Consider the following 26,052-nt stretch of genomic DNA (forward strand, 5'->3'; position numbering starts at 1 on the left):
ACCAACAATTGCTATTCATTTCCTCACAAAATGTCCACAACATTGTTACTTAGCAAGGTAACAGTAGCTTCTCAGCATGGCCAGGAGGAAGAAACAGAAAATTAGAAGAAGAAAAAACAAAACAAAACAAAACAAAAACACAAAAAACTCCATCAATTCTATTAAACTTCATGTCTAAAAGATGTGTTCCCCAAATTGAAACATGTGACATCAATCCAGTAATTGGAAATCTATCCAAGCAGTTGTGAATCCACCCAATCATGCTATCACCATCTGTAAGATAGGAAAGCTGGTCTCGAAATCCAAGTTTTTTGCAGCCCAAGGCTGACAATTTGTCAACATTGCTATGATAATTTTTGTTAAAATGCTTTGCTGAAATCAAGATAGACTACTGGGGTCGCAGCATTCTCCTAAACCTATCCAGTTAACATATATGTATATTTAAAAAAAACAACATTATTTTATGCAGAATTTACAACTGTTTTGCATATTCTTAGTGGATTCATGTTAACTAGTAGTGACTCCTTCTCCATGCTCACCAGTCTCCTGTCAAATTAAACAAGATACTAGAATTCTGTCGGAGTATGCTGTCGAGTATGCTCCGTAGGAGGATGGACTCCATGAATGTTCCCCAGCACTCCTCCACCTCACCCCAAATTAGAGGTCTTTTCTCAAGTCATAATGCACATTCAGCAATCTTCATGATTCCTCAAAAATATTACTGACAGGAGATCTATGATACTATCAGCCAAGTTTTCTTTTTTCTCCCCAGTGCCCTGGAACTAAGTCTAAGCCTGGAAAAATAACTCATTTACAACAATAATATATCCTCAACTATCCAAGACTCTGGTTTCCTCTTAATGAGATTTGCATTACCCTTTGTAATTGAAATTCATTTTCCTTAAAGTAGAAAATGTCAATAGTAATTAAAGGGTTTTGATTTCCCGAAGCCATTTTTAAACATTACGCTATCTCCCCTTTAATTTAGAGGAAGAGTAGATTCCTGTGTCACCTTGGGCAAATTGCTTCAATTCTCTGCCTCAGTTTCCTCATCTGGAAAATGGGTTGGACAAAATAAGTCATTTCTAGCTCTAAAACTATGATACCCTTGGCTCAGAATTTAACTTTTAAAAAGCCATCCTGGCAACACGTTTACATTTTTTGTTAATTCCAGCCTTTAGCTTTCCTGAATCTATTCTTATGGTTAGTTCAGTGGCACTCTTTCATGACACTGACCATGAAATCATAATTTTTTTTTATTTTGGCCACAGTAACCCATGAAGCCACATTTCGTAACAGGGGAAGATTATAGTCTCAAGAATTAAGGGAAAAAAAAGAACATATTATCTCTGCCCTTAGAGAGTTTACTTTTTTGACACATTACTGATTCTGCAAAATATCTCTTGGATTTGTGCATTCTTCTTCATTTCTGCTACCACTCTAGTCCTAGACTATATTACCCCACCACTCACAATTTACTAGAACCTCCCAACTGGACTCTTATCCTCAAGACTCTTCCTACTGCAATTAATTTTTGGTGTACCACTGGCAAACTAATGGTCCCCAATCAGTACTTACAATGTAAGTTGAAGCTCTTAGAATATTTCCCCACTCAATTTAATAAACATTATCCTAAAGAGCACAGACTTTCTCCATTAGAAAGAAGTTCAGGTAATCCAGTCCAACCAATAAACAAAGTAATGATGAAAAATGCCTGATACAAGAATGAACATGGTATAATTTTAGTTCCCCTTAAAAAAAATTTCCCTCCTTTACATAATCTAAATATCTCAGGACCATTTCCTTCTGTCCCATCTTCAGTGGAAAGAGAACGTTTAGTCGGCGGCATAAAATCTTGGAATGACTGAGATTCAGCACCACTCATGCTGAATGAAAATGATAATCTGATTGCCTAAATGCCAAGCACACCATGTGACAAAATGGAATGGCTGTTGCCTGGAATCCTAACCCCGTCCCACTGTTCTCTCCATTACAGACCACAGGAACGCAGGAACAGAGATCTGGAGCTAGAAGGGTCATCACAGGCCATCTAGTCCTAACAAATGAGAAATGGGAGGTGCAAAGGGGTTAAGTGACTTGTGCAAGGACATACAGGCTGTGAGTGGTCAGTCAGGATCCTCAAATCCAGGTCCTCTAATTCCAAACTGAGCACCCTTTCCATTGTAACACACTGTTCAGCATACAGTCGATTCAAGAAGACAAATCTTACTACTGTGTCAATAAATCTCATGGTAAGATATATCGAGAGTAATTTCACATTACACAGTTCTCTGGGGTGAGGTATACAGCATTTACTACCAGCAGCAGTCCATCAATAGCTACTTTATTATGTAGAGGCCCTTCCCTAAATAAAGCCAGAGGTTCTCAAACTGGAATTTATGAATTAGACAAGACAGACAGAAATAGCTACATAGATTTATAAAGATAATTTTTCATTGTAATTAGTTTCCTTTGCAATCCTATACATTTTATGTATTTAAAAACATTACTCTGAGAAGGGGTCCGTCAGGTGTGGACTGCCACAAGGGTCCGTGACCCCTGCTCTAGTCCCTGACCTTTGGCATTATGGTAAGGGATAGTACACTATCTCCACCTTCCCAAGCCTAAATATAGCTCTTAGCTATAGCTCCCCATTTAGCCTCTCTCAGAAGAAGTCAAGGCCTTCTCAATCTGGCTCCCAGGCACATGCTCATTCTTGGGCCATGTTTCTGTGTTTTTACCTAATGCAGTCTGCATTAGTACACAATGAAATAGTCTGTATCCAACCCCTACATTTTCTTATGGGCTTTGGTTTTCTATTTAGCTCTTTATAACACCTCTCTCCCCCAACTCACATCTTAAGAGTTGTGTCAAAGGGGCAGCTAGGTGGTGCAGTGGATAGAGCACTGGCTCTGAAGTCAGGACAACCTGAGTTCAAACCCAGCCTCAGACCAAACACTTGACGCTTACTAGTTGTGTGACCCTGGGCAAGTCACTTAACCCCAAATGCCTTTAAAAAAAAAAAAAAAGTTGTGTCACGTAGACAATTCACCTAAGTAAGCTCTCCACCAGAGAAATGGTCCCTATTTTAAGAGAGAATTCATTCCTTGAAGATCAACTCTTCCCATATTTCTGGACACTGCTGGCAAAGACAGCAGAAAAGTACGAAGGAGTGAAATACTGAATAGCCTATTAGGAAGCTGTAAATCAATACATTCTGAAATTAAAAGAAATCAGGAGTATACTGAAAGGGACCTAATCATAACCTCTACACCCCACCAGAGACATTCAGTGACTTGCCCAAGGTCAGATTATTATCAGAAGTAGAATTTGAAAACAACATTGTTTTGGCCTCAGAATCTATTGTTCTTTCCACAGCCAAGACAGTGGTAGGCCTTGTCTCCCCCACCCATTTTCCAATAAGGAATATATATGGAAGTATTTCTACCCCAATTGGGAAATTCTATTGTCTTTCTCTAACCATTTATACAATACGAGACCCTACATTTGCAATGAAAGCATCACAGTTTTAGAGCTGAATGAATGGGTTCCTAAATTTCATCTAGTCTAAACTCATTTTATAGGAGGCACAGAAAATTTTAAATGACTTGCCCAAGGTAACAAATACCAAAGCCATGATTTAAACCAAGAGACAGACTCACACTGCATTCTTTCCCATAAACTTCATATTCTAGGTTTCAAAATACTGTGCAGCAACTGCTTTTAGGGAATATCCTTCTGCTACACCTGTCATCAGAACTCACCAAAACACCAAATCTGTAAAGTAACTGCAAAGACAAAGAGATATGACAAAGGACACCATAATAACAAACAGATTGTTCTCAGATCCTCAGTAATAAGTTCTATCTACCACTGTCGAGAAAAACCTCATCAACAAATGCTTCAAAAGAATTGGTTATCACAGTTACCCAAGGCTTTAAACCTATTTTTCTTTTTTTGGGGGGGAGGGGGACAATTGGGGTTAAGTGACTTGCCCAGGGTCACACAGCTAGTAAGTGTCATGTGTCTGAGGCCAGATTTGAACTCAGGTCCTCCTGACTTCAGGGCCAGTGTTCTATCCACTGTGCCACCTACCGGCCTCTTTAAACCTATTTTTCAACTCAGAACTACTAGGTTACCTGTACCATGTCAGTGTCCCTTACCTCACCAATTCAAGTTCCTAAAAGGTAAGGGCTTGTCTTAGTTTCTCCTACACAGTGTCAGGAACGTAGCAGGTACTTACTAAATGCTTGTTTATTGACTAACTAATCAACTTTTAAGCCATGAGTAGAATGTTACAATGATATTTAGTCAAAGCTGTGCATCATTCTGATGCATTCAATCAAAAATTTATAAGCACATACTATACAGTGTATATCTTGGATTAACTTTTCCCTCAATCATCAGACCTGAACATCTACATTTTTTCAAACCACAGTATTTCACCATTGAAATCACTGACTTCTACCTTTGCCCAATGTATTCCTTTTTTGGGGGGGCGGGTAGTGGTGGTGGAGGTGGGTGGGTTTGGGGTCAAGTCATTGCTCTGGGTCATACAGCTATTTAGTGTCTGAGGCTAGATTTGAACTCAGATCCTCCTGACTCCAAGGTCAGTACTCTCTATCTACTGTGCCACCTAGCTGCCCCTTGCCCAATACATTCTTCAGGCCAGGTACCAAACAAAGAGAAAATAGCCAAGTTTCCTTTTCAACCAAGACAACAGCAACAAAACTGGGGAGGACATGGATGCTGGAAGAAGGTAGCCCCCCCCCCCCCCAAAAAAATCCTTTGGATACTTCAGGGGAACTAAATCTTCACTAAGAATAGGAATCACCCACTGGAAATTGATCCTGATGGTAGATTCTCCAAATACTTCTAAGCGATCATCTAATTACAACCACAGGCTGAATCTCAGATGATAGCCAGATAATTTCAGTTATCCGTGAATCTTTAAGGTCATAATTTCCTTATGGATGTTACCAGAGGCCCAATGATTTTATTTATTTTGAGTGGCACTATAAGGAAGTTAAAAAAAAAAAGCTCCATTTATCATCAATCAAGATATATACCACATGACAACTGAGCAAAAAACTTCAACTGACCCACTGAACTGATTTCAACAGGTTCAAACAAGTTTTAACAAATTATAACTGCATTTCCCTTTACACTCGACAGTAACTTCCCCGAAGTCCCCCCTCCCCAACAAAGCCTTCTGATAACACTAGGAGAGGCCAAGTGAACGTGACAGTAAGAGAAAATACTTCAGCCACACAAGCTATCATTCATGTTTTTGGAGAAGAGTTTCTTAGAATACAAGGTAACCAGGAGAGTGGAGAGGTGGTGTTTGCGTGAAATGCTTGATTAAAATGGACAACAAATGAGATGGAGTTGCCATTGGGAAGAAGAGGGAAGAACAGCCTGAGTAGTGAGTGGCAGGGGAGGGGTGGAGAGAGAAGGGTAGCAGAGTCTAACAGCTTCCCAATGCTGCTCCACCTATGCTCTCAAACCGGCTCAAAGGTACCTTCTAGTAATTCAAGTGTTGTGCTAGTCCAGTCACGCTCATCCAGCAGGCGGGTCAGCCTGGCAGAGTGCGCAGAGCTTTGGCTATGACGTAAGCTACTCTGATGACTACATATCGAGCAGTCAACCTAGCAAGATGCTGTAAATCCCAAGGAGAGATTTCCCTACCCTTTGGCTGTGTCTGATTGCTATATGTAGAGGGCTCTTTGTGGGAACATCTCTGCTAGTCAAGTGGCTATGATGACACTGAAAAAATTCCCTTGGATAACGCCAGTGAATTAAACTGATCTCAATCTTGATCCCAACTAAAAAAAAATTGAGACCCTGGCAAAATTTTAGCAGGCTAGACATGTCATTCACTTCTGGCTTTGTTTCTGCAACACAAAATGGAGAATGGAACAAAGCAAGGACAAACCTACAAATGTACTCACCTACAAAATGAGGGTAGTGCTGAATTAAATGATCTCAAGTCTCTTGCAGCTCAAAAGGGGAAGAGAAAATTCTCAAGACTGAATCTCTAGGTCCTTGCCTTTCCCCTTTGTTTTTAATGGTAAGAAAAAAGTAGAGAGAGCAAGAATCCCTTCCTAATGTGTTCGTTAATGGCCAGCACATATGCCCAGTTGAAGTGGACAAGGAAGCCTTACCATAGTGTCAAGAAATCTTGTGGTACAAACTAGACTTGAGGCACATCGTAAATTGAGCTGTTTCACAAAAGTTATACAGAAAGCTGAGTAAACAATAAATAACTGATGGCAGCTCAAGAAGTTGGGGTACATGGTGATGTGACATTACTACGAGGCTTTGCTTTTAGCCTCCAGAGGAATAAAATCTTTTCCTTCAAGGCCTTTGGGCAGACATATTCTGGCTTCTTAAACTATTATTAGTATGCACACCCCCTTCCATCAGTTCCCTCAAGGTGGTCTCCTCCTGGTTTCTGACCTAGCAACTCTGTTTTCCTCTCTATTCCCAATCCCCAAACCTTCTTGGATCTTATCAGACCTTGATTTGAGTGTGTAGACAGTTCTATGACAAGCTGCTGACCGCTTTCCTTCTTGACATGCCAAATACGGTGATTGTCAAAAGAAAGGTTCAATTATTGCTTTTGACGTTGTAATAACAGTGGGGGAAAACACGTACAGTTAATGATTATTGGAGCAAGATGAGAAATACAAATCAATATGAACTCTAGAGACCATGCAATACTCTCAAAAAATAGTGAAGAGGGTTTTGGGGAGTGGCAATTAGTTCCTCCATTAACAAAAATCACCTTGTGGTCCATTTCTGGACCTCTACTAGTTAGTATCCCTCACATTTGCATTTCACTGGCCTGTTTTTTCCTATTCCTGCCTTTTATTGGCCTTCCTTTGTTTTCTGTAAAAATCTCATTTATTCTACATATCTGCCACCCCCTGAGCATCACTAGTCTGCCTGAAATCAATATTACAATACTTCTGAAGAATCCATAAATGTCATCTTCACATTAAAATTAAGCCCGAATTTAAGACTGGTCTTCAGGTCAACCTTCCACACAATGCAACAAAATCCTCTCTACAATAATCTTGTCGGGCTATTTGAAAGTGATATACCTCAATGAAATACTTTGGATCCCAACATTCCTAGATACGACGGTAAAGCTTAATTGAGTAAGGCACAAGAGAACTTTGCAGTTTCTTTTTTTCCCTTTTTGAAAAATCCTCAATGTCCCAAGTTTCTGACCTCTTTTCTTACTGGGATACTATGTATGAGGAGTATTGGCAATGGTAGAAGAGGATGATTTTAACCCTCCAGACTCTGACTTTATATTTCCCTTGAATGACTTTTATTTCTTCCCCTTAGCTGTATCCCCAATATTCAGCACAATGTGTAGTATTATAGCTTAATGCCATTTGCTAACAGATGGCTTAATAAATATTGACTGACTGGCTATTTCTAGCAATGGGAAACCTTATTCTACATGGAAGCCACTTCAATTATCTCTCCCAGTTCCATGGATCATCAGTATGTCTGCTTATAAGAAAGTTCAGTCTTTGCACTTTTATCCCATTTTTGCAGAAGTCTGGACTATGGTTGCAGAACATAAACAATGATGAACTTAGATGGTGTATTATTTAGTTTTGTAGAACTTCTGTTTTTAAAATTCTTTGTTATAAGGGACTGATTGGAGAAGAATGAGAGACAAGTTGAAATATATAGTTCACATAACAACAAAATAATATAAACATGCCTTCCCTGTGATTTCTAAAAACCATCCCTTTTTTGGCTTCATCAATCACTCTGATAGTCTTTGGAAGCCTATGGCCCCCTTCTTAGAATAAGGCAAATGTGTAAAATAAAAAACAAACTATTACAAAGGAAACCAAGTATGCTTAAATGTAATTATCAAAACATTTTTTAAAAACAAGTTTATGGACCCAAGGTTAAAAATCCCTGCTCCACAGCCACAAAGAAGTCCACTCTCTTACTCCTTACGACAACCCTACAAATACTTTGAGACTGTAATTATGTTCCTTACTGAAGTTTTTACTTCTCCAGGTACCTTCAGTTGTTCCTCAGGTCAGTTTCTGGACCCTGGTTGCCCTTTTCAGAATGTGTTTAATATCCTCTCAGACTATGAGGACGGAACAATGGATGTTTTATAAGATGACTTGGGTCCAATTGTTAGTTCAGCCATTTAATATTTATTAGTTAAGTCACTTTCTCTCTCTCTATACCTCACTTTCCTCACCTGTCAAATAAGTGGGGTTGGACTAACGGGCCTGAGGCTGGGAAGTCTCACCAGGGAAGAATATAGTGCATAAGATTATTCCCTCCTTTGAATCTAGCTTGTTGCTGAATGTGCTCTAAGGTTTTTTAGCATTCTTTTCATTAATTTATGGACAACTGCAAGTGTCCTCAGGCAAATCATTTTAGTTTCCTAAACTATAAAATGAGAAAGTGGGCCTAAGTTGATGTATGAAGTTCCTCTCTTCCACCTCTGTGATTATTTTCCATATTTATGCAATTGTCTTGATCTTCAATGGACACAACTACTTATTTGGGATAGGTTCCCCAAACGCACAGAACTCATTTAGAGATGGAGGAGACCCCAGAGATTTTAAGTCCTTTATTTCATACATGACAAGTCAAGTGAATTCCCCAAGGCCATATTAAAGGTAGTAAGTAGGAAAGCCAGGTAATGGAGGTCTGGTGGATTGAGATCACAAAAGGTCCTTGCTGCACGTCTTTAGCTTTTTCTTTATTTTGTGATACCAGAGCCAACACTGACGGAGGTGCTTTCAGCAATGATCAAACCACTACCACATCCAAGTGACCCATCATGCCTGTGCTGTATTCATTTATGCATCTATCAAGACTCTGAGGACAACTCTACCTCCAAAATAAGGTACTTAATTATTTACAATTTGTGAAAAAGCTGAGGAACCATGTGGCTACATTCAGAATGAGAGAATGAGGAGAGAAAATGAGAAACAGCATCAGAATAGGTTAAAAAAAAAAGGGCGGGGGTGGAATCTAGACTAAGAAACTGGTCTAAGCCCACCCATCTTTTTTCCATTGAGAAATACTTGTGCTGAGCTACACAGAATGACTTGACATAGGCCACAGAGAGAAAAACAAAGCACAAACCATCAGTGAAAGCATCTACTAAGGCAGTGGATGGAAAATAGCATGGGGCATTACATCACATTAATCACAGGGCAAAAACAAAATAAAAAAACAAAAACCCAAAGAAAAGATCATAGGTCGGGAGGGGCAGGTCAGCTCTCCCACCTTCAGCCACTCAAAACTCTAGAGAGCTTGCTGACAAAACACAGCAATAAGTTGATGGAGGAACAGCAGAAAGACAACTAGGTTAGGGAAAAGCCTAGTCCCAGCTCTGGACTAATTAGTTTGTGACCTTCAGCAAATCACTTTACCACTATGAGTCTGTTTTCGGACATGTATAAAATATGGGGATTAGATGAAATCATTTCAAACATCCTTTCCAGTTAATAAAAGTTCTTATATTGCTCCCGTTAGAATATAAGCTTCATAAGGGCAGGGCCTGTTTTGCTATTTATTTTCTTCTTTGTGACATATGGCATTTTGGTCCTTTTTTCTTCACAGAAGGTACACTGGCTAAAATGATATCACCCCGTTCCTGGGGAATGAGTCACATATATCTCTGAAAATAATGAGCTGGTGAAAGGAAAACAGATGGAGAAATTAAGGGCATTTTAAAAGCCCCAAAAAAGGCAAAGCAGGTAATCAGGAGTTCCCAGGTCATGATTTTAGACCCCCAATGACTCACTTTAAGACTTCAAGTTAATCACAGTTAACACCTCACAGTACCTCAGTTTTGCCACCTGTAAAATCTAAATCAGACTAAGGATACACTTGAATGAATTGTTATTCAAGTACAAAGACCTATGACTATACAATAGTCAGATTCTGGCACAAGCCCATTATATAACTACTCTGCCAGTTTACGGAAATGTGAATTTTTCCACACAGAAGGCCAACAACCTCTGCTTAAACAGCAGAGTTCTCAGAGAAAGGAGAGGAAAAATATTCATTAGATACGCTTGTGTATGGTCAAATAGGGACCCAATAATATCAAACAAAATGCTAAGACTGTATCATATTGCCCCTTAATTGGGGAAGGGGTGGGGGCAGAAGGAAAATGTTAGATGAAGAACTTTTTGCTTCTAATGACATTTCTTAACAAACCAGAGGGGAAAAAAAGCTGACAATGAGTGGGTACATTATGATGTTTGCTAGCACTAGCTTGTTCAGCCCAAACAGGTTGGACAGGTTGGATATTTAAACAAAGGTAGTGGTGGTAGGAGGAAAGGAGGGGGTAGGGAATCCAACTCACAAAGCAGTACAAGTATGTACTAAGGTAGAATTGAAGCCAGTCTACTGAAAAGATTCTGACCTAACACGGAAAACCAAGCTCTCCTCCTATGGTAAATATCTATTGTTAAGCTAAACCAAATACACCATCAGGAACTTCAAAATTCCCAGGACATCAAGCAACTGGAATGATGGGGGAAAGTAAGTGGGTGTGTTATACACTGGATACTTGACAACAGTCATCATCCATCATCCCTACCCCCAAACACACACCTTTCACTGACCTGATTTCTATCCTGCACAGTTGCCCAGCTGGTTCAAGTACCAGCAAGCATAGGTGCTTCAGATATTGATGCCATGTCACAAGAAGTTTTACTGCTCTACCTAGTGCTAATTACATTTAAAAAGGTTTCCCTAATGTCTGCCAAAATTTCTGTATAGTCTGTATTCAAAAACGTAATTTGCTACCTCTCTCCCCCTGGGGAATTGGAGGGGGGCCCTCAGGATATATGTGTGTTGGAGGGGAGAGGTGTGTGTGTGGTTGTGGGGGGGCGAGGGTGGCCGATGAGAAAGGAGGGCATTGAGGGAAAGAGGCCAAACCAGTAAAAAGCAAATAAACTACAAACACTCTCGGTGGATTCTCGATTTATTTTGTCAGGGGATGAAGAGTAGTGTTTAATTAGAAACCAAGACCAAAATCTGTGAAGCAACGGTAGAAACAATAAATCTGACTAACTTCAAGACCATGTGATACTGCGGAACGGCTCTGTGAATCTTTCTGAAACCTAATTATATGGGAAGTTAATTCTAAAACGTCAACACCAGCCATAGATATGGAAAAAAATTTTGTTTTAATATTTAATGGGCCATTCCAAATGACTGAAGATTTTAAAAAAGCAGATCATTCAAACATAAAAATGGACCAACAACTATGGCAACTAATGCAAAATAATTCTTAACTTCCAAGTTTAGATACTTACTATTGACAGTAAAGCATTTCATCAGGGGAAAATACACTTTAAAATTCTTATCTAATCCATCCTCCAGGTCTCAATGAATATGGGTACCATATCATCTAGTTTTGAAATATGAGAAGGAAGGATTATTCTAAAGTATCACGCTCTGAAAAGGATGTTGGAATAACATCAGACCATGGAAATAGTCTGACCCTTTGCAAGGTCACACGAGTCAGGTCAAGGTAATGCTCCAGTAAAAAAGGAGGACCCCTATGGGCAAGAAAAGGAATTCAGATTGAGGGCACTGGGTTTGCTACATGCAAGCACACTGAGGATATCTGGTAAGAGGAAAGACCTACTTCGTGGAAGTACAGAGTTAAATAAACTTCAAATTCCTTGGTCCTATCAAGCTGGAATTACTGAGAACATGTGTTTTAGCTACTTCACTTCTCTGAAAATGTCTAAAAACCTAAATGATTTTTTAAAAAAGGCAAATAACAACCCCCCCCACCCCCAAAAAAGCAAATCCCCAACAGATAAAATACCAAGGTACAGTGGAATGAGTGCTGGATTTGGGAGTCAGAGGGCTTAGGATTCAAACTCATCTGTGCCACTTACTACCTGCTACAACCTCCCTGGGGTTTAATTTTCTCATCTATAAAACAAATAGGGTTGACTAGGTGACCTCTACGATCCAATGATTCCTTTAGGTCGCAATATACACTATGTCTATGTACTTGGTGTACAATCTCTTTCTAGGCCTCATAGCTTTCATAACTATAGATACAGGCAATTTGAGCATCTTGAAAAAGCACAATAACTAAATATAGTATGTATGATCCAATCGCTAACCAGAAAAAAACAAAAAAACACGTGGGATTCCCATGCTTGTCACAAATCTCGTGTTCCCAAAAATGTATCAGGCAGCACAGAAAGGCGAGAGCAACTCCACCTTGTCTGTAGCTCCTCTATCTTGCCCTTGACCCTGTCTGTATTGCAGCCTCTTCCCTCCTTACTGCTCAAACAACAAGGGTGGTCCTATCTATCGTGGCAGGCTTACAGGAGACAGCTAAGGTGTAGGAGAGCCTTTGCTGTTACTCGTGCCCAGCAACAACCTTACCCATACCCAATCCTAAGGTATCCTATACCTAATTCATCTCCAGCCTATACAGAAAGCTGTATAAGCTTTGTCCTTTTGTTCCTCTGTGAAGTCTCCACCGGTGTAGGGGGGGCTCCCTTGCCGGCAAACTCAATAAACCCTCATTGGTTCCTAAATTTATGGCATCAGGTTTGGGTACTGGTTTTCCTACTGTTTCTGGTTGCCTCAGTGGACTACTTACGTTGCCTCAAGGTCATTATCCTGAAATCAAATCAACAAACACTAACTGAATGCCCAGTATCTTATCAGGCACAATGTCATGTCTGAAATTACTATTAAATTATTTGTGTGCACACACAAAACTCTGCTCAACTATAATTTGCTCAATGGACATGAAATAGTTTTGTAAATGAAATTAATCTTCTGATGTACGTATGTGTCCCCAGCATTATTTAGTGAGACCCAAAATATCACCATTTGTCTCTTCTTAAAGAGTAACACAAGGAAACAAAATCCATGAATTTTACTATACCTAGAAATTAAATTGTTTTTAAAGTTAATTTGCCATAGATTCTCTCATCCACCTCCTCATTTTGATAAAAGCCAAATTCATAAATGGGGAAGCCCTGTTAAATGACCTACCACCTTTCTTTTCTTTCTTTATGGGCAGGAATGTTTTTCCCCTTGTGGCTAGACCTGATTCATTCCCTCAGAAACACATGGTAAGTGAATCAGGCACCTGATGATTAAGAGACTTATTTCAAGATGCAACCGACTGGGACTGTTCAGTGGTCATCTCCACCCTTCAGAAACACTGAGCGCCAGAACAAGTTACAGGCTGTCCCCACTTGTGCTCAGAAACTTGGTATTACTGTAATGAGTTCACAAGGCCCTTACTCATGAAGGGGATGGAGGGCAAAGAATGACTATCTACCTCCCTCTGCAGCGATCGTCTTCGGCTGCTCTTACATCCTGAGGATGCCACTGTTCGTCAACACGACGAAGGAAGCTCATGTTTAAGATGTGCCCAATTCTGTGCATTCAGTGGGAGGTGGGGGTGCTCAAGGCAGACTCTCAAAGTCACAGTTATCACTGAACAAATTTCTGCACAGCAAATATTTCCTCTGAACACCTAAGTCACTGCTCATACCCACTTTCTCATCATCTACTGGCATCCTCTGAGGCCTCAATAGCTATTAAATAATTAGCAGTTCTAAGACATTTTCCCTTCCTCTTTACTCCCTTCTGATGAAGCAGTGAGAAAGAGAACAACTCTTCCTTCCACAGAGAATAAAACTGAGAAGTTGCTGTGGTTGACTGCTACTGCCAGCATCCTGACCATTTCTCTAGACTGGTTTTATCTCTCCCTTCCCACCCCCAGCTCATAAGTCTCATTTTTAAAAGGGGGCAAGTTGAATATAAACTACTGTTTTATCTCTCTACCCTATAAAAATTCATCTTAAAGAAGAAATCATCTAAAAGATTGATGCTGAGTTGTCTGTCTCTCTTTTGTGTTGCTGTCTCTTGATGTGCCTACCACTTAGCACAGTCTCAGGAGTTTTGTGAATTAAAAATATTTCCAAATTAGACACTGCTCTAACTTTTCCCTTGAAATGATTTTTACCTAAGGGTTCTGGCTCAGTTTCTCAAGTTTGTTTTGGAAGACCAGCATCATTAAATATACTTAAAAGAAAAAATCTATGTGGGAGTGACTGATAAAGAACTCTTGGAAACCAGAAATTGGTGCTACTGTATTCATGATATATGGATTTGTACTTGATTGCAAATTCACTCTTCTGCCCTGGAACCAAATGATGAGATTAGCAAGACTTTGGTCGCAGGATTTATGAAGCCTCAGAATCCGCAGACAGGGAAGTGGCAGCTATTAAAACTGCACCAGGACTCAGTAATAAATCTAATCCTTTTCCCTTCAAATTTTTTGCTAAATTTTCTTTCCTATAGAGGCACATCTAAAGTGACCAAGTTTTCTAAAATATCATTCCTTGTTTTGCATCAAAACATAACAAAGACTCATCCACTCAAGTATTCATGGCCTCAACACACAATTAAATGTAGCTGCTGTTTTGATTGTTGTGAAATGCATTTTAACTTACAAATGCCATTAGGGATTCCAGCAAAGGACGTCATTTTTACAGATCTAACCAATAAATTTCTTTATTAGAGTAGAATCAAGTATAATAAATTGGGTGCTTCATAAATGCTAAACATGAACCGTGAAAATGGATTCCACCTCACTGAAAAAAACTGCATGCCTTATTTGGTAACCTGGAACTTGATTTTATTTCATTTCTCCATGTCTGATTACATGCTGATCTCATTCATAATTAGACTAAACTAGCATTGAGTAAAGAGTGACCACTCTTAGGGGCAACGTGGCACAGCTGAAAGACACTGTGTGACTTTGCCTAAATAATATTTTATCTTTTCCCCAAATACATGTAAAGACAATTTTTAACATTTAATTTTGAGTTCCAAATGCTCTCCCCTCCTTCCCTCACCACCCTCCTCCCTGAGAGGGAAAGCAATTTGATATAGGTTATACATGTTCAATCATAGGCAAATCTTCCTGTAAAATGGAGAGGTTGACCCAGATGACCTCTAACATTACCCACAGTGTTAAATCTATAATCCTCTGACTATGAAATTTCAAGCAAAGTCATTATGTTTTACCTAAAACAAAACAAAACAAAACAAAAAACCAACCAAAAAAAAAAACCTTATACACAACAATGAGCAATGAATGAAAGGAATACAAATATTTTTCTCTGTAGGACAGGTAGTTGCTAAAGTATTAAAAAAGCAACTAAAATAGTTCATTTCAGAAAATATTTTAAGTTATAATGAAGCCTTTTAGGGACTTCTTCAACTGATCTTTACAGGACAAAGCACCAACACGCAGAAGATTAGAGTAAATATTGAACAACAGGATATGAATGAATGTGAAGTCTTTATTAAGTACCTGCTATGTGCAGGCACTGTGCTAAGTAAGACAAAGGGAGACAGACAGTGCTTACCCCAAGGAGTGTTCGTTCAAAGGGGGCAAAGGAAGGGAACCACAGGGCTGGTGAGTTAATATGAAGGGGAGCTTATTGACATGAACGTGGCAGACCAAAGTAGGAGGTGGAAAAGGAGAATACACATGTAGTGGCACAACCAATGTCAAGATAGCCAAGATGGAGGGGGCAGTTAAGTGGTACAATGGATAGAGCACTGACCCTGGATTCAGGACCTGAGTTCAAATCTGGCCTCAGGCACATAACACTTACTGGTTGTGTGACCCTGGGCAAGTCACTTAACCCCCATTGCCTAACCAAAAAAAAAAAAAAAAAAAAGATAGCCAAGACAGATGAAGAGATAAGACATGGAGCATTGTGTAAGCTGGGGCTAACTAGATTTAGCGAACTCAGCTCAGCTCCATGGTGGTACTTGCAAAACAGGATAATAAAAAATAATAATTCTTAGAGCTGGAAAGAACCTAGAACCCAAGTTTCCTGACTCTCAGCCCTGTGTTCCTTGTGTGTCACGATGCTTCTGGAGGTTTAAAAATCAAAATACAAAGTTGTGTGCTAAAAAAATAAGTTAGCCGAAGTCCTTAATAATGTTGATGTCATAGGACCCAACTCCACTTACTTAAACCTAATCATGGTCTATCAGATTTTTTTTCTACATACAGTGATGTCTGAGGAGAAATTTATTTGACGAATAGTACAAGGGGATTGCTTTATTCAAGTTATGTTGTAAAGAACTCGTGCATGAGCAGAATCCAGCATGTAGCAAGAGATGCAGAGGACATTACCAGAAAGAGGTGGGACTGGAAAAAGAGCTGGACCAGTCACATAGAGAAAGTTAAGTGTTAACTGTCAGCCAGTCCATGAGCTCCACTGGTGCCCAGGTAATCTCTAGAGATTGTGGAAACCTCTTAAGAGAGACTTGTGGAAGATCGTGGGCAAGAGTCAAACAGGAAAAGAATGTTAAGATGGGCTAGCAAACTTCATCATTGAGGCAGCACCTTCTTTGGTGAAAACGTCAATCCAGCTGGGTAAAAAGAAGTCAAGATATAACAAAGTCCTTCTGAAGGCAGGTTCCACACTTGACAACCCCCACTAATCAGAGAAAGACAGAAAATACCAGGAAAGAAAAATGTATGAAAAAGGCCCCCAAATATAAAACAAAATGAAAATCAAGTGCCCACAACTATCCTCTCCAAAGAAATGTCTAAAGTGAAGTCTCACATCATAGTGGACACTAAGGACCAGTAGGTTAACCTGTGTAGAAATAAGGGAAGAGAAACAGTATCTAGAACTGAAATTCTACACTGACACATCTAGCTTATTAAAAAAGTTTTGACGCCCTTTAAGGGTAGTACCTGAGATGAAACTCTATAGTTCATTATAGATGCTCTGGACCTTCTTAGCAAAATATGGATAGATGCCTATGAGTGACCAGAATTTCCACAATCTTTGCATCAAAATAAATCAATCTGATACATTTTTTCTTAAAATTCCTAAGTAAGCTTTGACCATTAATTATATAGAAAGAATTATTTTACCTACTGAACAGGTCTACTACAAAGAAAGAGTTTTGAAAACCTGATGGCTATATAAAAGATATCATCATCCTCACAAAACTACTCTGCCACGTCATTCGTTATGTCTCAAGGGCTATGCTATAGGAGCACAAGATCTGACCTGTTATACTTATAATAATGATCATCATCATCATGACAATATAATATGACCTAGATTACCGTCTTTGCTTTCCAATGATGGAGAAGATCATCCAAGAATAGAGTGGCCCCTCAGTGATGAGTTCTTTGGGCATGGCTAATCGTGACACAAAGAAAATCTTACAATGAACCTCAGTGGAGCAGAACTGTATTTATGTTGACTGGGACAGTGGTAAGAAAAGAAAAAAAGGGTGCAAAAAGAATAATCAGAAACTTTTTAGACTACCTATAAATCCTTAGAGAATTGTTAAAGTTTAGCACAGTGCCTGACATACAGCAGGCACCTAATAAATGTTACTTGACTAGCAGTTGACATTTAGTGTGAAATCCTTGTCCAATGACTAAAGAAAAGACAGAGCACTGGAGAAACAAATATTTACTGGTATGAATGAAACTAGAAGACAAAAAACAAAGCTGCAGACAAATAAAAAGATGGCAGAATTTCTTTTTGAAGATGCAAATAATGTAGGTGGAGAATGAAATTGGTTTTACTGTTCAACCAAGGGCAAGAAGAAATAATATTTCATGAGATACCTGATCATTTCATTGCAAGGCTTATGATAGGAAAAAAAAATACTATCAATCATCAATCAATATGCCTACTACAAAATTACTAAATACAAAAATACCTGAGTAATCATTGAGGGCATTCCAGATGGAAGTATGAAAAGGGAACAGGCAGACATGAAAATATTTTGTAGCAGACCACTTTACAGCCACACAATTGAGATCACACTGTGCCTCTTGTGCCACACTGTGCCAGAACAATTTGATTTGGTATAGCAAATGAGTTCAAATACTGCCTTAGACACGGCCCAAAAGCTCTTGTGACTTTTGGCAGGTTATTCAAAATCTGATAAAGGGAAAGACACTAGGAATATCACACAAGAGTGATGGTGGCATGATCAGATTACTTTTGTGCACCAAAAATAAACCTTCTCAATGGTGTTTAGAAAGGAGAAAAGAAATTGCCCTTTTAAGACCGAGATCAGGCTCATTAAAACCAAACAAAATAAAAAACCAGGTGAATATCAGTGCCTAAGAATCCACGGAGAGGATGCTTGAAATTGTATTTTCAAGCGGTCTGTTCCACATCATCTTAACATTCCCTTACTCTGTTCACTCCCACTTCCCAGGCAGCAATCTGATAGATCACACTATCAGAAGTACTTTTTTGACATGTAGCCAAGATATTTTTCCTTTTCTTTATTTCATCCTGTTCTGCTGCTCCAATACTAACTATGCCAGTTAACCGTTTACTGAAAGGGCTGGGAAATACTTGGCAAAGAAAAGAGTTCAGAAGAGAACCTAATGGGTATACATAAATACTTAAAAGGCAAAAGGGAGGATTAAAAAAAAGAAAGTATTCATACTTAAAGCTACACTTTCTGATAAGTAGCCCACCACTGGCACCCTCACAAAGAAAATTCAAATGGCACAACTGGAATGCCTTCTCTATTTGAGTTCTGAAGAGCTTTGAAGAGCTAAAGACTGAGCCCAGGTACTCTAGGTTAGATGAAGTCCTTAGTGTGTGATCATGTCTGTTCAAAAATATTGACAAGAATATCAAGAATACTGTCAAAGTAACAGAGAGCTAAAGACTTCTTTCCCTGGGGAGAGAACATGCCTCATGCTTCTTTGGGAAGCTAGGAGAATATTCACTCTTTTCTCTCCTTCCACAAGCCAGGTAGCCACCCAGTCCAGCTCATGACCCACCTGTGCATATTTCCATTGGTCGTAAAGGACTGTCCACAAACAGAACATTTATAAGGCCTTTCACCAGAATGTACCAGCATGTGGCGATCCAGGGAGCTTGCAGAGCTCAGAGACTTTCCACAGATGCTGCAGGAATGGTCTGTCCCTCCAGTGTCTGTGTTATGCTAAAGAAAGCAAATGTCTTATTAAAGTCATTCTACATCACTGTCAACATTCAAGGAACTATTATAAAAACAAAGTTTAATAAAGCAAATCCCCCAAACTCTTGTGTGTGGTGGATTTTTGCTTTCAACTTTTTTGCTGCTATCAAAATAAGCAGGTTAAGACCTTGGACAGACATATATTTTGGCTCTAAAGGGTTGGGCTTTTGCAGCTTTTTTCCCCCAATGTTTCCCCCTACTCTCCTAAATTTACATATTGAAAACACTGCTTTCACTACAATACCGAAAGAAAGGATAATTTATGAGTCTTTCTCTTCCTGCAGAATGTATATATTTAAGTCAACAGACCATATTTGGATCCTCATAGGCAGATGGGGTCTCAGCTACCCACCAGGTAAGTAGAATTTTTTGGGCCTTTACAAATCATGGTGGTTGCTTCATGTCAGCCTCCAGCTTAACCTCAATTAGATACTGTCTCTTTACAACTCCATGCTGCTGGTGAAGAGGAAGTGAAACCACACATGGGCTAGGATATTTTCCTCAAACTCTTCTTTAAAGAGGAAACATTTACATCCAAATAGGAGGCCAAAGGCTTTGAGACTACTTAGGAGGCCCACAATTCACTACTTACAAAAAAAGAGAAATTACTCTCTTCCACAATAGCTATCAATCTTCCTATACTATATTAAAAAATAAGTTAGGCAAGAGAAGTTAGATTTCTCTAAAAGGAGCAAAACAGTCATGTAGCAGTTCTGTGATAAGTGTCTCAAAGTTACAAAAATAATACAAAGATGGTTATGCTCATCTAATAGATTTCTACCAACAATGATGCCTTTCTACCACTTTTAGGAAAGTAAAAATAATCAAAAGAGGTATTCCAGGCACGTTGAGATTTTCCCAAAGAAAAAGAAAATGAATTAACAGATAAAACCTGAGCAAAACCCAAAACATTCTTTTAAAAAAAAATGAAATGAAATATAATTTTAAAATTACAAATGAGACACTTCCCACTTGAAGAGACCCAAAAGCCCAGCATACCTGACGAATGTGCATAGTTAGCTGATGCTGAGTAGTGCAAATCTTTTCACACAAGGGACAAGTATAGGAAGACTTTTCCTCTTTAGTTTCCTATAAAGATAGAAACAAAAAGAGTGGCATGTTTATTTAGTACCATTCCTACATGAAAACACAATTAATCCTAATAAATCTGACAAGCCACTGGTTTGGTTTAAATTGAAATTTTGATATAAACACCAACCAAAATGAGCACTCATATACATAACTGACAGAAAAGGAATGTTGTATGTGAAATGTTAAATCTCTGTTATGTACAACATGCTTTTCTTTTTAAAAATCTGTAACCAACAGTCACTTTTAACCTATTTAATGCTGAGGAAAAGTGATTGATAAAGATGAGCACTACGTCACAGGCAGAGCTAGGAAACAACACAAGACTGTTAATTCTCCATCTAGGGCATTCTCCACGGCTTCAAGGGCCCCTCCTAAGACTGAAGCAGCATTCAGTATAAAGATAAACATGCAGCAGGAGCTCAAAATATCGCCCCTTCAGAAAACACTGGAAGGGCTTCAGAATGATTATCCTCAGTGACCAAGTGACTTCAGAGGGCTGAGAGGGAGGCTCTGTCTGGAGATCTACCCCAGAACGCTGCCTCCTCTGTGAGAAGGCTTTTGTGATCGCTTCAGTGCTTGTGGGCTCTCCTTCGCCCCCTCCTCCCTTGTATTCATTTTGTATATACTGATGTTTATCTCCCCTCATAGACTGTGAGCTTCTTAGGGGCAAGAAGCTATTTGCCTGTTCATCCCCATTTTCTATCACAGTGCTAATACAATGAAAATGCTCAATTTAAGTCAATAAGAATGTGTGTATTTATTAAGCAACTACTGAGTGCCAGACCCCATACAGAGAGAGAAAAACGAAACTCCCAAAGAACTGACATAACAAAAACAATAACAACATTAATAATAGTATCTATACAGTGCCTGCTCTATGCCTACACAGTACATGGCACTATGCTTTGGGCCTCTCACATATCTCCTTTGATCCTCACAACTCTAGAGGTAGGTGCTACATTATTTGCTGCATTTTTAAGTTAAGGAAACTGGGACAGAGTTTAAGTGACTTCCCCAATGTCACACAGCTGGTGGCTCAGGGAGGATTCAACTCAGGTTTCCCTGACTCCAGGCCCAGATCTCTAGCCACTCTAGACCACTTGGCTAATAAACTAATGGTGGAGACAAGAAGTACACATAAAAATACATATAGGTGGGGCAGGTAGGTGGCACGGTGGATAGAGCTCTCGCTGTGGAGTCAGGAGGATCTGAGTTCAAATCCTACCTCAAGACACTTGACACTTATTAGCTGTGTGACCCTGGGCTAGTCACTTAACCCCAACTGCCTCACCAAAAAAGGAAAAAAAACAGAACACATACAGGACAGGTGGGATACAAGGAACAATGATGTAAAAAGATGTAAGAAGATGATGTATCTTAAAACAAAGACTCTATGAAGAGTCTCTGAGTAGCTAGTGCAAAGGCAGGTGTGAGAGATGAAGTGTCCAAGAGTAAAGAGGCCAATTTGGTTAATATAAAGTCCAATGAGTCTAAAAAGTTAAGTGTGGCCCAGGAGAGCCATTTATATTTTTAAGAATGAGGGAGAGCCTTGGACATAAGTAAACCCAGTGGCCCCAACAACTCTCTAAACTCTGCAGGTGCCAACCTTCATTGATAGAGGGACAACCCTCTGGGAATTCTCAATAAAATCAGTGATCTCCTTTCCTTCCTCCCATAATAATTTCTACTCTCCCACAATGAAGAAGATCAGCCCCAAAGACACAGTGAAGAGCCTTCAAAAAATCTGTGCTTTGTTTTATATAAAAAATGAATAAAAATTCTCTCCTAAGACTCTTCTAATGATGATAGTCATTAATGGCCCAACCATTCCCCATACAAATGAATATTAACAACCCCACCAAAAAAAATCAATGTCATTTGAGTCATCTCCCTCTAAAAAAGAGTGACATTGATCACTGGGAAGGAAGTTAAATAAACCTTTCCCACCAGATTTCCATCTCTCCCATATATTCTGGAATGTTCTTTCTGAACATCACATTCTCTTAGGCTATGAATGATAACAATTGTTCTAAAGTAATCAGAATCAAGGTGTTGTTGGACCACAGAAGACACCACAGGACATAAAAAAAATACAATAAGCCATGAGATAGTGCTGACAGTAGGATATTAACCCAGGAATTTCTATGTAATTAACAGGCTTTTTGTAGGTGTTGTGTGTGTGTGTGTGTGTGTGTAAATGCAATTCCAAACAATCAGGATTTTAGATGGCCCATGCTCTGAATAGACAAATTAATACAACAGAGGAAATTACCAGTTCACCTTGAAGCAAAGATCAGACATCATGTAGTCGACTGGCACTGACCCTGGGGTTTATTATTAACCGAAACTCAAACTTTCTCTGGTCTCTAGTACTAGTGTACTACATACCATAATGCAGGTCAACCAAATATGGCTCGGAGAGAATGAGTTTCACTGACCCACTGGACTCTATTCCACCTCCATACAGCCAGAAATGGTGAGCATCACTAGTGTTGAAAAGGCATTGATGGAGAATTTAAAATCTAGCTACTAGAGTTCGGTTGGTGAAAGGAACACTTCCTGAGCTGAAAGATAAAATTAGCAGCTAATTTGATAACTCACTATTCCATAATGAAGCAATCTGACACCCTTGTTAGGCATTCAGTTAGAGGCTAATCTGTTCTGGAAGTCTGTGAGAGCACTTAGGAGATTTATCCCCAGGGTTCCTTTTCATCTCTCTGGGATTCCATTTTTTTCTTGGGGGAGGGTAGGGAAGAGAGGGCCCTCACTTTGACAAAAACATCAAGTAGGAAAAACGTCTGGGGACAAGAAGAGAATGGGAATTAAAGTAAGAACATGCTCCATTGGCTCTCTGCAGCATTTATCAACAAGGGAGGGGTCTGGAGCTAAACTATCACATTGTGGTTGATGTTTGGCCACTTAAATGGCGTGCCTACGATACACCTCAGTGGACTCTACAGACCTCAGAAGAAAGCTAGAACTCTCACCTACAATTGGAAAGGCTGGCTATTATTAAGAAAGTGGTGACTAAAAAGAACCTTCTTATGCTGTCTCCCTCCATTTCCCCCACCTCTCTGACCCCTCTTTTTTGAGTTAACAAAATAGAGAAGGGTTTGAATGGGAATGAAGTGATTTGGGGGTGGGAGTGAGGGAGGGAGTGCAGGGAAGGGGGCTAAATGACAGCTTGCCTTTTTATCTCTTCTCTATGAGGGGAAAAAAAAGAGGTTCTTCCTTCCCACATCGAATTAAGTTTCTTTTTCAATCCAAAGATCAGGAATGCACGCTCAGCTCCCAAGCAGTCAAACAAAGGGAAATACAGACAAGACACTATCAAATCTGGCCTCAGACGTGAGCTGTGTGACCCTGGGCAAGTCATCTGTAAAATGAGCTGGAGAAGGAAATGGCAAAACACTCCTCTATCTTTGCCAAGAACACCCTAAAAGGGGTCACAAAGAGCTGGACATGCCTGAAAAACTGAACAAGCAGACAAGACACCCAAAAAGACAAACAGTGTGTTTCACAATATCATAGTCCCTGAAACAACATCAGCCATTTTTCCCCTTGATACTATGTTGTGACATCCCAGGAGGGAGGTCACAGGTATGAATGAGAACCCCTTATCCTAAATTCTCAAAGAACACCCTCCAAAGAATGTCCAAAGCAAAGACCTTTACAGAGGAATATGGAATTCCAATGAAGAATGAATGTAAACAATCAATTAAGAGAACATTATATTAAGAATATTAAAAAGACAGAATAATAAATAAGAATAAAGAATATTAAGAGAACAAATAAATACTCCTCTGGTTTGAGAAGCCATACAAACATTGCAGTGCAGTAGAAACAACACTAAATTTAAAATCACAACACAAGATCAAAGCTTGGCTCTATTCTTCCTACCTGTGTCACTTTAAGCAAGACATTTAGCTGCTCTGGATTTCAGTTTCCCTAGCCATAAGGTTCCTTCCAACTCTAGAACTTTAGAAAATGTGTTCAATGACTTTTGAAGCCTAGGTTTACGTAAACAATTTATAGATCAGGGCACTATAAGTTTATTATTTGATTTTAATTAGCATTTCACAAATTGTACAGCTAGATAACTGGAGTCTCTCCTTCCAACTGTAGATATTTTAAAAAGGAGGCTTTCTATCTATCTGCCTGGATAAATTTAGAGATCATTTTCTTTGTCTCAGGGTGCCTGGTGACACAAAAAGGGTCAAAGGAATAAGGATCATTCACTCACTATTACTACTGCCTTACATTAGACAACAATGGTGGAAGCCATTGGACTAAAAGATTTGAGAGTATGATTGCTCTACGGATAAATATTGTCCAAAGTGCTCCATTTGCATACAAACAAATTTATTTTTACACCACACGAATCCTCTGTAATCCCTGCCCATTTATTCTCTCCAGCTTCCCTTGATCTATTGCCCCCAGAAACATCAGTCTAATCCATGATTCCCCAAAGATCTGAATCAAGGACATTCACTCTGACTCACAGGCTAGACTTACCTGGTTCCTCCTGCCAATCCGATTAGGTCCTGATGACTTTGTTGGGGATTTGATGGCTTGTGAATTGCTGCCATTCTCTGCAATCTTCCCTACACTCATTACTGCTGACATCATGGTATTGATGGAAGATAAATCTGAACCTTCTAAGCTGGTGGGCGACTTTGACGTCATAGGACTACAGTTTAGGCTGATGATTCTTTTTGCTGGAACTAAAGAAAGGAAATGTAAAACATAAAAGAAGGTTAGGCCCAGGGAAGACCAAGAAGTGAATATTTATTCTTTCTGAGACTGGGAATTTCAGGGGATGTTTCCAGGGAAAGGAAAAAAGTTGAGAAGCCTGGCAGAAATCCAAAGTGGTATTTTAAAGGCTTCTATAAAGAGCAGGGTGGCTTTCTTTACCCTCCTCACCAATTCAGCCAAAGAACTGGGAAAGCAGTGGCAGCAATGAAAATCACTAAGCTCTTGGACTTAAAGAGAGATCTGACACAACTCTACCAGACCTGTCATTAATTCCAGTGCCACAATAAAATCATGTTAGTAGTCTGAGAATGAGAATCCAACTCATCTGTGACATATCATCACCAAGTATTAATGAAAGAGAAGAATCAGCTATAATGAGTTGTAGAAGAGCAATAACCAACATTTTGTAAGGTCAAAACATTTCTCCTTGCATATACCTGTAATAACTCAATGGATAAAATAACTGGTAGCAAAAGTTAATGAAATTTTATTAATAAACTTTAATGAATGTTTTTACTAATTATTACACTTACAATGTATATGTGTAAAACATTCATTCAGCTCAAAGAATGAATGTTTGCTCATTTACCATGTTGAATCAAGCCGCATATATTATCAAAAATAAAGATAAAAATGACAATCTTGACATCCACATGAATTCTAATGTATGGTGCACAAAATTCAGAATTTGGGCTAGATGTAAGCAAAGCCCCACTGAAACTAAATGTTCACTAGTAGAGGAAGAAGCATGAAGGGAGAGTTAACTACCTTCATTGATCAAATCTTGAAAATGCACCTGAACAACACATGTGGGTGAGAAAACAGAAAAAGAGTTTGGAAGCTAATTCAGAGTCTTCTATTTGAAAGAGTCATTCCATGAAAGAGGGACACAGTAAATGAGGTCCAAGTAACCTATTTTAGTCAAACACTCTTAATATCAAGACAATTACCTTCATCTTCTCCAGTTGATGTACAACAAGATTCTCTACTTTAATGGTTACCTTCCACTAAAAGTGACAGGCTAATGTCTTTGTTTATCTCAGTTTCTTCCTCACTCACGGTACCACTAATACTGGAAAAGAAGCAAAGGAAGAAATAGTCACAGTGAAGAAAAGCTAAGTCACTATGTTCCCA

The 26,052-nt window shown here is 39.2% G+C and overlaps 1 protein-coding gene across 8 annotated transcripts in view; it reads right to left on the reverse strand.

Moving 5' to 3' along the window:
- The window catches only part of RREB1 (ras responsive element binding protein 1), a 146,614-nt gene that overhangs the window by 53,207 nt on the left and 67,355 nt on the right, over positions 1-26,052 (reverse strand). For all 8 annotated transcript variants that reach the window (XM_027838004.1, XM_027837926.1, XM_027838254.1 and 5 more), the window contains exons 3-6: positions 25,869-25,990; positions 24,679-24,887; positions 20,071-20,160; positions 18,872-19,035 (exon numbers count right to left, since the gene is read on the reverse strand). In XM_027838004.1, coding sequence (XP_027693805.1) covers positions 18,872-19,035; positions 20,071-20,160; positions 24,679-24,849 — 425 coding nt within the window. In that variant the 5' untranslated portion in view covers positions 24,850-24,887; positions 25,869-25,990. The remainder of the gene's footprint in view (positions 1-18,871; positions 19,036-20,070; positions 20,161-24,678; positions 24,888-25,868; positions 25,991-26,052) is intronic.

This window comes from Vombatus ursinus, unplaced genomic scaffold, assembly GCF_900497805.2.
Source record: "Vombatus ursinus unplaced genomic scaffold, bare-nosed wombat genome assembly UNPS02000577.1, whole genome shotgun sequence".
NCBI lineage: Eukaryota > Metazoa > Chordata > Mammalia > Diprotodontia > Vombatidae > Vombatus > Vombatus ursinus.